The 14,960-nt window shown below is 41.7% G+C and overlaps 1 protein-coding gene across 2 annotated transcripts in view; it reads left to right on the top strand.

The window, feature by feature from the left end:
• Positions 1–14,960, top strand: part of vldlr (very low density lipoprotein receptor) — a 99,728-nt gene that overhangs the window by 26,754 nt on the left and 58,014 nt on the right. For both annotated transcript variants that reach the window (XM_030065926.1, XM_030065927.1), the window contains exons 4-5: positions 8,698–8,820; positions 10,299–10,507. In XM_030065926.1, the coding sequence (XP_029921786.1) occupies positions 8,698–8,820; positions 10,299–10,507 (332 nt within the window). The remainder of the gene's footprint in view (positions 1–8,697; positions 8,821–10,298; positions 10,508–14,960) is intronic.

The following is a 14,960-nucleotide window of genomic DNA, read 5'->3' on the forward strand; positions in this document are numbered from 1 at the left end:
CCCTAGGCGTTAAAAGCATCTTTGCCTCCTCACTCCTTGGTAAGGCAGGAATATAAAGCTGTACTGGGAAGCATAGTAAGTTATTTGTTTTGTAACTTGTTATTTGTTACTGCTGGTATTGGTTGTTTTGTTAGTTAATTTTTTGCTGTTTTTTTTTTTTTTTGTCGTTAATGCCAATTAGAAAAAGGCTTGTTTTTCTTTTTATGGGTTTTTTTGCTTTCACCTACGCCTTCCTAGAGCCATATTGCATGTCAATATTATCTGCATACTCAGACTCGTTGAAACAGTGTATAATTGAAGTCACTGGATTTTTTTGTACAAGATTTATATTGTCATTTAAATTGTTAATAGCAGTAATGGCATGTGGTTGAAGGAGTATGCCAGTGTTTTAGGGCGAAATGCCCTTTTTCTGACTTGAGACAAGCTGTTGGACACCATTTTCACGTCTGTATGTCCACTGGTTTGGTTCCTATGGGTAGCATTTCTTGTTAGCTTAGCATAAACATTTTAAGTCTATGGCAGTCATTAGCCTTTCTCCGCAAAAGTGAAAAAATAAACCTTACACTGTCTAAAAAAGACGGCTTCAGAGTTGCGGTATCGTCTATTTGAAATACATGTCTTAGAATTTAAAAAAAAAAAAAAAAAAAAAAATCATCTGGTTAAGTTGGAAAAGGGTATTTTTCCCAAAATATTGGAGTAAGAATAAAGTTATTATTAGACTTGATTTTGAGGCATTAAGGGCTCATCACTGTTTTTTTCTTTTGACTTTGAAGCTGAAGTGATTGGATCCTTTCCTCTGTCACTTTACTGTTGCCCTGTGATGGTGGTGAGACTTTGGCTCTTTAATTCAAGCCTATAATACAGAAGCAGAGAAAACACTGGAGCATTCTTTATTTTAGACTGGCTGTGTAGTTGCTTACAAAACTTCTGTTAAATGCCAGTGAAGTTAGTCAAAAAATGCACGTCCCTAATGGCGAGTCAGATTTCTGCTGCCTCGTCTCCCAGCTGATGTGATGTTACTGCCATGAACGGTGGTTCTGCCTGGTGAAAACAAAATAGACATGAAGTCGATCACGGCGGCTCAAAGCTTCTCAGCTCTGTAGTTTCTCGAAAGACTGAAGGAATAAAATGTCAAAACAACAATAATAAAAAAAAAAATGCTCAGCAGTTACATCCATCATTGGGAATTGGAGCCTCTGTCTGCTGTCAGCGACGGCGTGTTTAGGTAGAAAGAAATGTTCACTGGAGGATTGGCGAGGATTTCCACCTCCTGGGTGGATTTTTGATTTTCTCATGTCTGACATGTCACTGCAACAGGTGGCTTCCTAGTCAGGATCTCTGTTCTGATTTTCTTTATTTTCTTTATTTCTTTATTTTTGTTTTCTGAACTTAATATTAATCTGTAGCTTTACTGAACATAATTTTTAAAAGTTTTGTATCTCACCTGATAACAGTGTCCTGGGTTCGAATCTGACTTCAGGCCATTATCTGCATGCCTCTCTCTCGCTCTCGCTCTCGCTCTCGCTCTCTCTCGCTCTCTCAGTTTGGGAATAGTTCACAAATTCAATTCTTAGAAATATTGAATATTATGAACATTTAGATTCTAGTTAAACTTTGTGATATGAGTATAGATTTTCTGAAGAAAGTACAATTCTCTGCCTTTTTGTTTTTTAGCATAAATATTAGATGACTTTCCTTTTAGGACACAATAGGATGGAAAAGATCTGTTTATAAAGGAACAAAAAAAATAATAATACAGCCAGTTTTGAAACCACACTCCACAGCTGCAGTATAAATGCTTAATCACACGGTGTTTGAAGTGATATTTGGCAGGGCGGATGGAAGGTTTCTTGTGTGTGTCAGGGTTTGGCTTCAGCTTTGCAAGTCAGTGCCTTTTTTTGTTCTTGAGCAGAGGTTTCTGTTTGCTGCACCGTGTCAACACAACTTGTCGACCTGCAAAACAATACAAAAAACCCTCTTTACCTCTGGCAAAAAGGAAAACCGCATTGCATTTTACAGTTGGGGTAAATCCCTCATGCTCTCCTGGACGGGGATAAGTGGCGCTGTCTGCCAGAATGATAGTGGTGTTTTTTTTTTTTTTTTACATGGCTCCCCAAACTGGAGTTATCTGGAGTCATCCAAAGCTGCTGGCTGTGCCGTGTTGCCGAAGCTTTCCCAAGCCCCTGTGTTGTCAGGTAGACAAATAAAATATCGGCTGTAGCTGGTAAGGTGAACAAAAGCAGGCGTTAGGTAAGCCCACAAAACAGGGTGAAAAATGACTCCACTCTGGAGAAAATTTAACCAGCCGTGAGTCTGGAGTCAAGTTGTTCTTGGGATGTTTGGAACATTTAATCTCAAACTAATATTTTGTGTAAACCAAAACTGAGAAGGTATAGTCTGAAGAGTATTTACCAGTCAGAGCACTATGTGACCTTCAACCTGACCAGAGCACAGAGGTCTCTCTGTGCCCTGCTCAGACGTGGTGCCTTGCCTCTGGTGGAGAAAACTGGACACCAACATTCGATCCCAGAGGAAGACAGAAAGTATCAACTGTGTGATGTGGGAGAGGTTGAAAATGAAATACACTATTTGTTTTATTGTCCATAGGTTTTTCGTAAAAATGTGTTAAAATTTGTTTTCTGTGGAGCTCAGTTCATGTTAAATACTTACCAGTAGCATATGAGGACGCTTTGTTTAAAGTGTTGAGATTTAAGGGCTCAGTCTGTGCCTCAGATGTGCCAAATTTATGTCTCAGATCTGTGATTTCTGAGGAGCAAGCTTGTGTTCATATTTGGGCTGCACATTGTTTAACGCGAGAGGAGGTGTATTATACTTGTCTTTTTTCTCTCAGTATGTTATTGCTCTTTTCTGTTATATTTTGTAGTGTCTTGTAAACCCCTGCAGGCTGGGTACCCTTTGGTGCATGACACTTGGAAAAATAAATTACTACTAATAGTAATATTTGTGCTAAAGCAAAGCTTTGATGCCAGCAGATCATTTTGATATTTGCACTGGAGTGGTTCCAAAGGATGATGCTCTTATCCAATTAGAGCATGATTTTTTTTTTTTAAGTCTTGGGCATGAGCTACTGGGGTGCCCCTAGTACAAGATTTTAACCCCAGCTTGTAGACTATTATCAGAGATATTTAAGATTACTAAAGGAGATGCTGCACTCGGTGCCATCTTTGAAACTTCACCTAGGCCGTAGAAGTAGGGAGATAAAGTAGGGTTAATGTAGGGAGCTTTCTGTATCAAGGCTTCTGGCGTAATAGCGTATGTATCTTGTTGAATACAGTTTGACACTGTCCCTAAATACACTGAGTCACAAACTTTTTTTTTTTTTTTTTTTCAGAATGAACTTAGTGCCGCAGAAAAACAGTATTTTTCACTCTCCAAGGCGTGTACGTGATCCACACAGCAAGATTACGACATCCTGCCTTGCAGCAGCCCGTGCTGTTGCCGTGGTAACTTAAAACAGTCATATCAAACAGTGTAGTTGAGCTAAAGTGATTGTTTTACAAAAGACATGCAGTCAAACATATACGGTGGATCTCTGCAAAAGCTCTTTTATGACTTTATGACTATGGCCAGGCATTCATCACGGTCATGGTTTTGCACTGCGTTTTCCAAAGATCAGCTGTCAATCAAAAGGTGTGGGCGGGATTTGGATTCCTTGCTGATGGAGTTTGAGTTTCTGTCGTTGGCACTTGTTTGTAACTTCACAGTTCCTCTTCTTTTTCTGTTCATTACGAAACAAACTGGAAACCTCAAACACATCACTTTGTGCGTATTTTTCTTAGGAAAGAGCTACCAGACGCTGAGTCTTTTTAAAACACTGGCTATAAAAAAAAAAAAAAAAAAAAAAAGGAAAAAGCTGGTGGCTCTATGCGAAGCTTTCAAGTCATCAAATCGTTTGACATAAATGGGCATGGAGCAGCTGCAGCTTTTACATCTCAGTGGTATTTTTTTACTCTCTCTCATTTAAGGCATTTAGGTGTCGCCCTTATCCAGTGAGTACACCAGCATCTGTAGTTTTATTTTCACGTTTTCAACATTTGTACATAAATCCAAAACATCGCGTGCACTGAATAGTAAGAAGATTAAGGATTAGGGCCATAATGCTGTTACGATATCTTTTGAGATATGCTCCTGTGAGAAAGAAGTGCTGGGAAAATGAAGAAGGAAAGCAGAGATACAGGTTTGTACGTACATAAAGTGTGTTTTGAAAAAAATCAGAGCAAATTAGAGTGAAATCAGGAAGATATAGGAGGGAGAAAACGACCTCAGGACAAAACAAATTTAAGACTTGACTCGTGTTTTAGCCTGTGGACAGACTCGTCATGTTTGCGGTACAGTTTGGAAGTCATGGCGGTACGAGGCGTGTGGTCGTTTTCTAAAATCCTTTACATGCGTCTTTGTCATTGGACTCTTGGACACTATTTTTTTTTTTTTCTTTTTTTTTTTTTTTTTGTTTATGCAGATTTTCAAAGCCACTGTTTTCCCGGCTGCAGGGTTTTAGATTTTAATGCAACAGCTGTGTCAGTGCAGGAGGTGGCAAGGGCCCAAGACTGTGTCCAATATAACAGGTTCACACACACACACACACGCACACACACTATCTTTCTTCCACACACACTGTTCTCTTGATAACGTTACCCAGACTCTGACCAGAACAGAAGGCTTAGAAATCTGTCCTCCTTTTAACACCACTCTTACAGTCCACACACACACACACACACACACACACACACACAAAGAATCTCTCTCGTTGAGTGCTAGCTGCTTGCACGCTGAGATCTTGAGCCGAGTGGTTGAGAACGGCATTGAAACCTTCCACTGTGACATTTGATCTTTCCCTCTTTAGATTTCCCTTCACCACCTGCTGACACAAGGCAGCACTTGTGTGTATTACCTTGTACCAGTTGTGTGTGTGTGTGTGTGTGTGTGTGTGTGTTTTTTCTATAAATACTGTCAGAAGGTCAACTGGGGATTTTAGCTTGGACTCAACAGTTAGTTGGAAAAATGCATTAAATTGTAGTTGTCTGTCCAGTTTGTTAGCATTTCTGAGATTGCTGGATTCAAAAATTCATCGACTACGGGACCAAAGAATAGGGTTTTTATGAGTCCTTCGAAATAATTTAGGACATTTGGATGTTTGGATATGGAAAGTTTTTTTTCGGCATTTTTTTTGTAACCTCAACATGATTTTAGCTTTTACAAAAAATGACTTAACAGCAAGGTCGCTTCCTCCTCTTTTCCTGCCACACAAGCAGAGTTGTAGTGACTCTTTCTTCATGCTTTTTATTTTCGTCTTCAACAAAAACAACAAATCAGACAAAGAAATGGACAGTCGTCATTCTGGATGTACATTTATCAGGAGGAGCCGCTCACAGAACAGCCAGCTATGTATTTAATAGGGCCTCAGTGTTGGCTTCGTCTTAGCAAAATAACAATTTGGGAATTCAGGGGATCCAGTCTCATTCTATAGAGAAATGTGCAGATAGAGATGTCCAAGTTTTAAACACCAGCTTTCACAGATTGTGACAGGGGAACGAGGATGTGGAAAACCCATGGATTTATTTGTCCCAAACGGGAAGAATTTGTTGGATCTTGAATTTCGAATTATGGCAAAGGTTTGTAGTAAACATTACATCTGACTGCTGAGGTCTATTGGAGCAATTTCAGTCTCAAAATCACAAGAGGCTATCAGCAAATTACAATATCTTTGACCAAATACCTGCATCTTATTGTGGTGATACTGAAGGGATGGCTGTCGGCGCTTTTTTAAAGATAATTAGGCTTATAAACAAGAGATTTCTGGTTTAAAAATAAAAAAAAAAAAATCATCACTAAGGCTTTGTTCAGACCGGATACAGATGCAAAGTGTAAATTCACACGTGTGCAGGAGCTTGGCTGTTCGAACCAGAGGCATATTTCTCAGGTGAACCGTGAATCCTGTCCCTGTGTTGTGAATTCATGAGAGACCTGCCAATAAGGACACCATGCAGACAGTGTATTCTGCTGACAGTTAAGAAACAGCCGTGAGACTATTTCTTAAAAATAAATAAATAAATAAATAAAATACTCTGGATGGGCAGATTCTGAAACTTCTTCAAAACGTGGGAGAAAATCGGGGGAAATGAAACCCCCGGAGAACAGTTGGAGCGTGGAAATCGGGAAAATCGGAAGAGCTCACAAGCTTGGGATGCATATTTGAGCATTTGTAGTGTGTTTTCAGTGTGTTTACTAGTGAAATTCACTCAAGGCGTGCAGAGGAAAATAGACTAGACTCCAAAACTGGCGCTTCAGATTGCAGGCCGTCCCCAGAGCTGTCTGGTCTGAACCAGCCGTGCTGTGGATATGATGACCAGCAGGTAGAGACAGATAATACAACAGCTGCAACAGCATGAAAGATTCAGAAAACAGCGTCCCTTTACTGTGATGCAGCCTTAAAAAACCAGGGAAAGACAACACTGTCATATCCGCATATTACATAATCCATAATCCCAGACGATATCTAATCTCCTATCATAATATTTATATCAGAAATCGCCCTGAGTGTGATTACTATTGAGTATCTCGCAGCCCTACTCCTGGGACAGTATTCCAGTTTTGCAATTCATATGGTTTATTAGTGTGTGTGTGTGTGTGGATAAAATGTGTTGGGGTATGTGTTAGCAGTATATAGCCTCACAATGTGTGGTTGAAGCCATAGCTTTAATGGTGTACATATAGTAGACTGTCAGAAGTAGAGAGAGGGGTCGTGTGTGTGTGTTTGTGTGTGTGTGTTTGTGTGTGTGTGTGTGTGTGTGTGTGTGTGTGTGTGTGTGTGTGTGTGTGTGTGTGTGTGTGTGTGTGTCAAGTTCCTGCCATAGCTGTGGTGGTGTACGTGCAGGTCAGCCCCAGCTACTGTAGTCTTTATATCACTGTTCTGTTTGACCAGCTGTTACACATGACTTGGCAGCAGGGAATGGAATCTAAAGTCTGTGTGTGTGTGTGTGTGTCCGTCTGTGTGTGGCTACATGAATGCAGCCTTGTCCAAGTGGTTTGCTCATGTGAAGAATTGCAAAGATATTGGCGTCAGTGTTCGTGCGTCAAAGTGCTCGATTAGGGAAGTAAACTGTGAACATCAGTTTCTCTTTACTTAGTCATTGATAAATATATATAAATATGTGTGTGTGTGCGTGTGTGATGGTCGGTGACTAAGTTTTGGTTAAGCAGTTTTATTTCATTGTGGTGTTGATGTCAGGCAAAAGCCGATGTAGAAATTTTTCCAAGGGGTGGTGAGTTTTGGCAGGGTGGCTTAAGAGTGTAGTTGGTAAATCAGGCAACCTTTTAATGTAAATTAGTTTAATGTACCGACACTGGAGGTGCAATAACAATGATATATGTATAAAGATCTCAGCACAGCGAGTCCAAACCAGGACCAAGAGCTGCTGCTATACGGTCTCAATTGGTAATAAACAACAAAGGGTTTCCCAAAGAATGCTTTTATATAATATTACATGCTAATTTAAACCCCTCATACCCGCTACCTCCACTGCAAAACTGCTCCTCTTGACATCAGATGTTTTACAAATCAATAATGTTTGGTTAGGGATCTTACTTCTGTGCTTAATCTTGATATTCTGCCTTGCCAATAAAGAGCACAAAAGCATGGCAATGTACATGTTAAACATATCATGTATGATTCATACACAGACAGATGGCAAATTACAGGGGAAAAAAAACAACAGTGTGTGTTAGTGAGGTGTTGGGCCACCAGAACAGCCTCAGTGCTGCTCAGCAGAGATTCTCCAAGTCTCTGAACTCTCCTGGAGGGATGGAGCTCCATTCTTTAAAAAGACTTTGTTGGATATTTTAGTGCAGCTGCATACCAGTGACTATCTATGCTTGCATATATAATGTAATTGCATCTACTGTGGCTCTGTTTAACTCCTAGTGGTTACCTGTTCTACTGGTAATCTAGGCATTAAGGTCACTCTCCTGTTGTTGAGGGTGGATAAAGAGGGAAAGGGGAAAAGAGATGGGTGAAAAATGGAAAAGGGAGTAAAGGTTGAAAGGGAAAAAATGAGATAGAAGAGTGAAGTGGCTAAAATGAAGGGAGGGACGCAGGGAAAAGGGCAAATGGGAAGAAATGGTGGACAAAACACGAGGAAGAGTGAAAATGAAGAGGATGAAATGGAAAGGGAGGAGAGAAACGGAGACCGGAGGAACCTACACTAATCTCAATTACATCAGATCTGGTTGAACATGCCTGGATCATCAGGCTACAGGCCTGAAGCAGCTGCTCACATTGATTTCTCTAATGCATCACATTAGTTTAATCAGGAATGTGTTTTTATTTTTTCCTTGTGCTGATGGTTTCCACTGAACGCCCGGCTCAATGGATGTGGCCCCCATTAGCCACTCCTCTAAGATCTTTAATCTGTGTTTGATTAAATGTCCTTTTCTCCATTCTGTGATGGTTGGGACTTTTGGTTTTTAGTTTTTAGCCGTTCTTTTTGTTAAAGGACAGTGTGGCTGCATTCTGCCTGGTGAAATTTGATAATTACACTGGTAACATTAGCTTGGAAAAAAATGTTTTGGCCACATTATACTAGTTGTAAAATTTTCATTACAAACCAAAGCCTGATTAAGATCAAAACAGTGACAGTTTCTGTGTGTGTGTGTGTGTGTGTGTGTGTGTCCATACAGACATGAGGACGTGTCGTATGAACGAGTTCAGCTGCGGCGCAGGATCCACCCAGTGCATCCCCATCTTCTGGAAATGTGACGGAGAGAAAGACTGTGACAACGGGGAGGACGAGATGTACTGTGGTAGGTGGAAACACACACACACGCCCAAACACACACACCCTAACAGACATAAGTTACCTGTCCTATGTAGACTTAATATCATCATTCGTATAATCAATCATTTCCCATCATGCAAATGTAAAAATAGCTTTCTTAAAGGAACAGTGTGTAGGATTTAGGGCATGATGTTGGTTGCGGCAGTATGATTCCCTCACATCCCTCCCTTAATCTAGTTTTTTAAGACGGTGTATTTATCAGGGGTGAGATTCAAAAAACTAACACTGAAACTAATAAAACCTAAACTAAAAATAAGCATTAAAAAAAAAAAAAAAAACTAACTAGCAAACCTGCTTGAAAAACAAATTAAATCTAAAGCGAAATTGAAAACAAAGTCATAATGCAACAAAGCAAAAACGAATGAAAAATGCAACTATAATAAGAAAAAAATTTAAATGATACTGTTTGTGTCCGAGAACACTGAAGATCACAAAACAGTTTTTCAAAAAAATAAGCTGGGCTGCGATTTGGAATTGACCAGGAAGGCTTAAAACATTATACATAGTCTAAATGTCACTTTTATCCTGAATATGGAGGGGTTAGTGTTAAGATGAGGTAGCTGCTGTTTGGAGGTTGACACCAGCTCTTACAAAATGACAGATGAGTAAGATATTAAAGGAATGTTTTTTGCAAAAAATGCGCGTTTTCCGACTTACCCAGACTGAGACAAGATGTTCAAAACCATTTTCACCTCTGTATGTCCAGTGGTTCAGTGTCCAGTGGATAGCATTTCATGTTAGCTTAGCATAAACACTTTAATTGTATGGGAGTCATTAGCCTAGCTCTGCCAAAGTGGGGGAAAAAAGCTTACAGCAACCCCACACTGCAAAAACGCAAAATCTTACCAAGATTATTTGTCTTATTTCAAGTCAAAAATGTCTTATTTCAAGTCAAAATATCTCATTACACTTAAAATAAGACATAATCACCTCAGAAGTAAATTGTCTTTAGACAATTTTCACTTGTTTCAAGTGAAAATTCACTTGAAACAAGTGAAAATTTGTTTGTTTCATTGGCAAAATTTGCCAGTGGAAAAAGTGAAAATTCACTTGAAATAAGTGAAAATTAGCTAGAAACAAGAAACAAATTTTGCCAATGAAACAAGCAAATTTTCACTTGAAACAAGAGACGATTGTGTAAAAACAAGTTACTTCTGAGGTGATCGTGTCTTATTTTAAGTGTAATGAGATATTTTGACTAGGAATAAGACATTGTTGACTTGAAATAAGACAAATAATCTTGGTAAGATTTTGCGTTTTTGCAGTGCAAAGCTGTCTTATTTACAGTGTTGGATAACCAGGACAATCTCATGTAGTGACTTGTGTGGCCTTGTAGTTGTTTCAACATGCCAGTCATAAGAAACAAATCCCTTTTTTGTTTTTGTTTTGTTTTGTTTTTCTTAACTCTCCCACGCCCTTGTTCTCTGCTCCTTCGCCCTGCAGGCAACATCACCTGCGCCCCAAACGAGTTCACGTGCGCCAGCAGTCGTTGCATCTCTCGTAACTTTGTGTGTAACGGCGAGGACGACTGCGGTGACGGATCTGACGAGCAGGAGTGTGCGCCGTCCTCCTGCGGCCCCAGCGAGTTCCAGTGTGGGAACTCCTCGTGCATCCCTGCGAGCTGGGTGTGTGACGACGATGTTGACTGCCAGGTAACTGTTCAACACAAGCCAACAGTGCACACACACACACACACCATCACAGTCTTACGAAATGCACTTGAAATGAGTTCAAATTGCGAAACATTTTTATCTGTTGGTCGCTCGAAAGGCTTAGCTGATGGTCTGAGTTCGACGCCAAATCATTCTCAGAAAAAAAATTGACAAAAATGAAATGAATGGAGGAAAAAAAAAACAGCCTGTCCTCTCCCAGTCAAATCCTCTGGTGTGTGTGTGTGTGTGTGTGTGTGTGTGTGTGTATCTGTCAGGTTTGGCCGACCTCCTCCACTACACACAGTTTTCAACAGAAACTCACCATCATGGATTCTCATTTCGTCAGCAGTTTATTGCCATATTAGTTCTTAGTTGTTACGGCTTTAATAATATAGTTCTCTAATTTCGGAGACCAAGGATTTCAATGTCCGTTTTAAATGCTTGTTCCAGCCACATGACCCAGAAAGCTAATCTGATTGGTCATTGAGTTTTTGTATCGGCTTGCAATCTGCCTTCAATTTTCCCCTGATGTATTTACTATACAAACACCTTTTATTCTGAATAAATAGTATGTTCATATATCAGAATAAAGTGTACGACTACAGGAAACATCTTTCCATCTCAGAAGTGACAAGTTTTAGTCGTCTCTCCTCTGCCTGATCCTATCCTGCCGGAGAAACTGATTTCTTCTACTTTTCCCGCACAAAGCTCATTGATTTGATTTTTTTTTTTTTTAAAGACTGGTTGTGCAGATTTTTGTGGAAATAGTTGACATCGACACACACACACACCAATAAATGCCTCCTACATACCAGTCACAGAGCGCAGTGTTTCTCTTATGCGCGTTATGCTGCTAAAATTTCAGTTATTATTATCAATGGGGTACTAATGATTTTCACTTGCACACTGTGTGAGCATGATAATACCCTACATCGTTGTGGAATTGTTTTGAGTTATCGACCGGCGCATCAAATCCCAGAATCCTCGCTCTCCTCGTTCTTCATTTTGTTCGTTCATCCATTCAACGTCTATGTGAAAAGTCCTGGTACGAGAGGAGCACAGCTTCTTTAGAGGCAGAATGAGTGGGATTTGTTTGATTGAGGTTTGTAAACACCACATTCAAAGTTGGCCCCTTCTCCCCCTGGCTCAGCTAACCGCTGGCGGCGAGTGTTTGTTTCCTAGGATGGTGACGGAATCAAATGACGTCCATGGAAAAAAAATTTGGCCTGCCAGCACATCCCTGTCCTGCTCCTTGTGCCTTTAAGGGATGGGGTAGTTTATAATGTTTGTGTGGCTGTGAAGAGTGAGCAGTAGAAAAGTGACGGTGAATGCGAGTAAATGTACATTTTAGGCTGTAATGTGTTAGTTAACAAACGCTGCAGCTTCTCAAGAACAATGGTGTGTCTCAAAACGCGCACTTCTGTTAGTGCACTGTCTGTAAGTACACTTAGGTGACAGTACACTTACCGGCACAGTGCGCGAATTTCGACAGTGAAGGGTGTCTCAATTGGCGCACTTCTCGTTGTGCACTTACCGGAAATGATGATCGCCACAGCTTCTTCTTCTTCTTCTTCTTCTTCTTCTTCTCCTCTCTAATTCCGAACGGAGATTTACCGCCAACTACCGTCGCTGGTGTAAATAGCTCTATTGATTACTGATTTTGATTGATTCTGAAATTTATCATTTGTTATTGAAGAATCTTTCGTCGGCCGCAGCACCCCCTACCCCCTACCCCCTGGCGCTGCGGCCGACAGTCAGCATCAGGCGAGCCAGCCGCGGCACTGGCCGGCTTTGGTTTTTGGTGGTAAAGTTATCCAGAAGTAGACGTGTACACTAGAGTTCTCATCGGGCCTGAAAATTAAGACCCGACCCGACCCGGGCAAGGCTGGGCCAGCCCGACCCGACTAATTAGCCGAACTTTAGGCCCAACAGCCCGATAAAGCCCGAAAAAAAAAAAAAAAAAATCGCCAAATTCGCCATTATTTAGCAGAGCCGGTCGGCCGCGGCACCGGGGCACCATCAGTCGGTATCAGGCGGGCCGGCCGCGGCACCGGCCAGCATGAGGCAGCTCACCTGTCAGATCCAGCAGACCTGACGGGTGGGCGCGGTGTCGGACGGTGCCGCGGCCGGCCCGCCTGATGCCGACGGATGGTACCGCGGCATGTGCGGGTCAATACGGTAGTCTAGAAAACTGGGGATTTTTTTTTTTCTCGTGCGCCCCCAAGTAGATTGCTCCTTGGGCAGTTGCACTGCCCATAGCAAAAACTGTCCCTGCTGCCGAGTCTGCCAGCACAGCGGGATGCTGCTGCAACTCTCTCTCACTTGTTTGCGCTGCGCTCGCACAGCTGGTTGTCTGTCTGTCACTGAAAGTTTAGCCTCCAAATCCAATCCAGTCTCTCACTCTCTCCACCAGTCACATAAAAATGAAACGTCATAATCAATAACAGAACACATAATTCTATTTTTTTATTTAAAAAAAAAAAAAAAAATCCCCCACAGAACCCGAAGCCCGACCCGACCCGCCCAATTCACGTAAATTTTAGGCCCGACCCGACCTGAAAATGTCGGGTCGGGTCGGGTTCGGGCAGAATATGAGAACTCTAGTGTACACATCCTATCTTCAAAATAAAAGCATCACCACTGCTTCTAAGGTATTAGAGTTTTATTTTTGTAAATAACTGGAAGTGACTGCACAATCGCCAGCTTGAGAGTTATCCGAAAACGTCGAAGCAATTTTCAAAACAGACGTTATTTGGACAAACTGACCACATATTTGGAATCTATGTGGTTACTTTCCCGCCTGGAAAAAAAATTAAAACTTAATAAAGTGACATATTAACAGTCGTAAAACGAAAAGTCAACTCAGCTTTTTTAGGCAGCTACTTCCGGTCAGTGGTGCTGTTAGGGTGAGAAGTGTCCATCGTTCCACACTCAACTTTTTGACCGTTTTGAGAGTACATCCGGGTATTTGCAGTGCACTGCATTATGTTAGTATTTTCAGTGTGAACGCACTTATGCACTCAAAATACTAAGTGTAAGTGCAGAAGTGCGCGATTTGAGACACAAGAAAAATCTCGTCTGTTGTTTCTCCAACTGCTGGAAAAGTGAAGGGAGTTAATCCCAGCATCCCAACCTGCTGCCCCCCCTCCACCGCCCCAAAGCACTCAGCTTAGAGGACATCAGCTGCCATGTTAAATAGGTGCTGGGTGATTATGCTTACTTATGTACACACACACACACACACACACACTCTAACCTGCTGACAAACAGCAGAACAAGTTCCACTGAGTCGGCGTTTCCTTCATACCTGTTGACAGGTCGTGTGGCTAACGGCGACCGCCTTATAACAACAAAAATGATGCAACAGCCATGTGTCATTGCCCTGCCCTGCACGCCCACAAACACTTCAAACTGTGTGTTCTTTCCCTCGCTCTCGTTCTCTCCCTCCCTCTCTCCCTCTCTCTCGCCCCCGCATGTCAGTATTAACCGTCAGCTGTATGAATTATTGCCCTGCCCTGCAGACAAAAACAGATTCTCACACTCGCATTAATCCCCTCCCATGTGCGCCAGTGATATTCTGAGATGATGAAAGCATCAGAAATTCTTTGTGCCGCTCCTCTTGATCCCGTTCTCTCTGATTGTAAAGATTTCATTCTAATTAGGCGGGTAATGTGCGAGATTTGTTTCTTTTGATGCGAAGCGGTCACTGCTGTGGTGTGTGTGCGCCGCCCGTCGCCACGGGGACCGCCTGTCAATCAGACGGTGTGCGTGGAGCTTGTGTTCTCTGAGTTTGTTTCTCTTTTCTTTGTCTGTTTGGTGATGATGGCTAACACTGCTCATGCTAACCACGCAGGGGTGAAAGGAATGAATTACATTTATTCACGTTACTGTCTGAGGATATTGTCGTTCGTTCAGGTCATAGGCATCTCAAGGAAATTGAATCAGGTCAACTAGACTTATTTATATATCTAGAAGACGAGGCAAGTTGGGCTTTCTGGGTGAAATTAGTGACCTTCTCCAAGACTGCAGCAGGCAGGATTGGTTTCAATTCTTGGGTTAACTGGTCAGCTTTCCCCTTCAGGCCCTCAATGTTGAATTGGATCTGCTGTATTCGCTCATTTAAGAGATGGTTCTGGGCTTTCTCTGAGATTTTGTCCGCTCTGTGGCTTTTCACAGTGGAACACGGGTGCAGGTTCGTTGTTATCAGCCTGTTCTGTCTGCATCTTAGATTGAAACCCAAGTGGTTCCTGTAATCAGCAGTTTTCCGAGCCATCTTTTCAAATTTCTGCACCATTTTAAAGGGTATTCAACCCAGAGTGCTCAGAAATGTCTGTGCATATTCTCATTCGTCCAGGTCATAGGCATCTCAAGGAAATTGAATCAGGTCAACTGGACTTAGTTATGTCTAGAAGACGTTTCGCCCCTCTAGTTCCTCTAGACCAGGGGTGTCAAA

This window comes from Myripristis murdjan, chromosome 12, assembly GCF_902150065.1.
Source record: "Myripristis murdjan chromosome 12, fMyrMur1.1, whole genome shotgun sequence".
Classification (NCBI taxonomy): domain Eukaryota; kingdom Metazoa; phylum Chordata; class Actinopteri; order Holocentriformes; family Holocentridae; genus Myripristis; species Myripristis murdjan.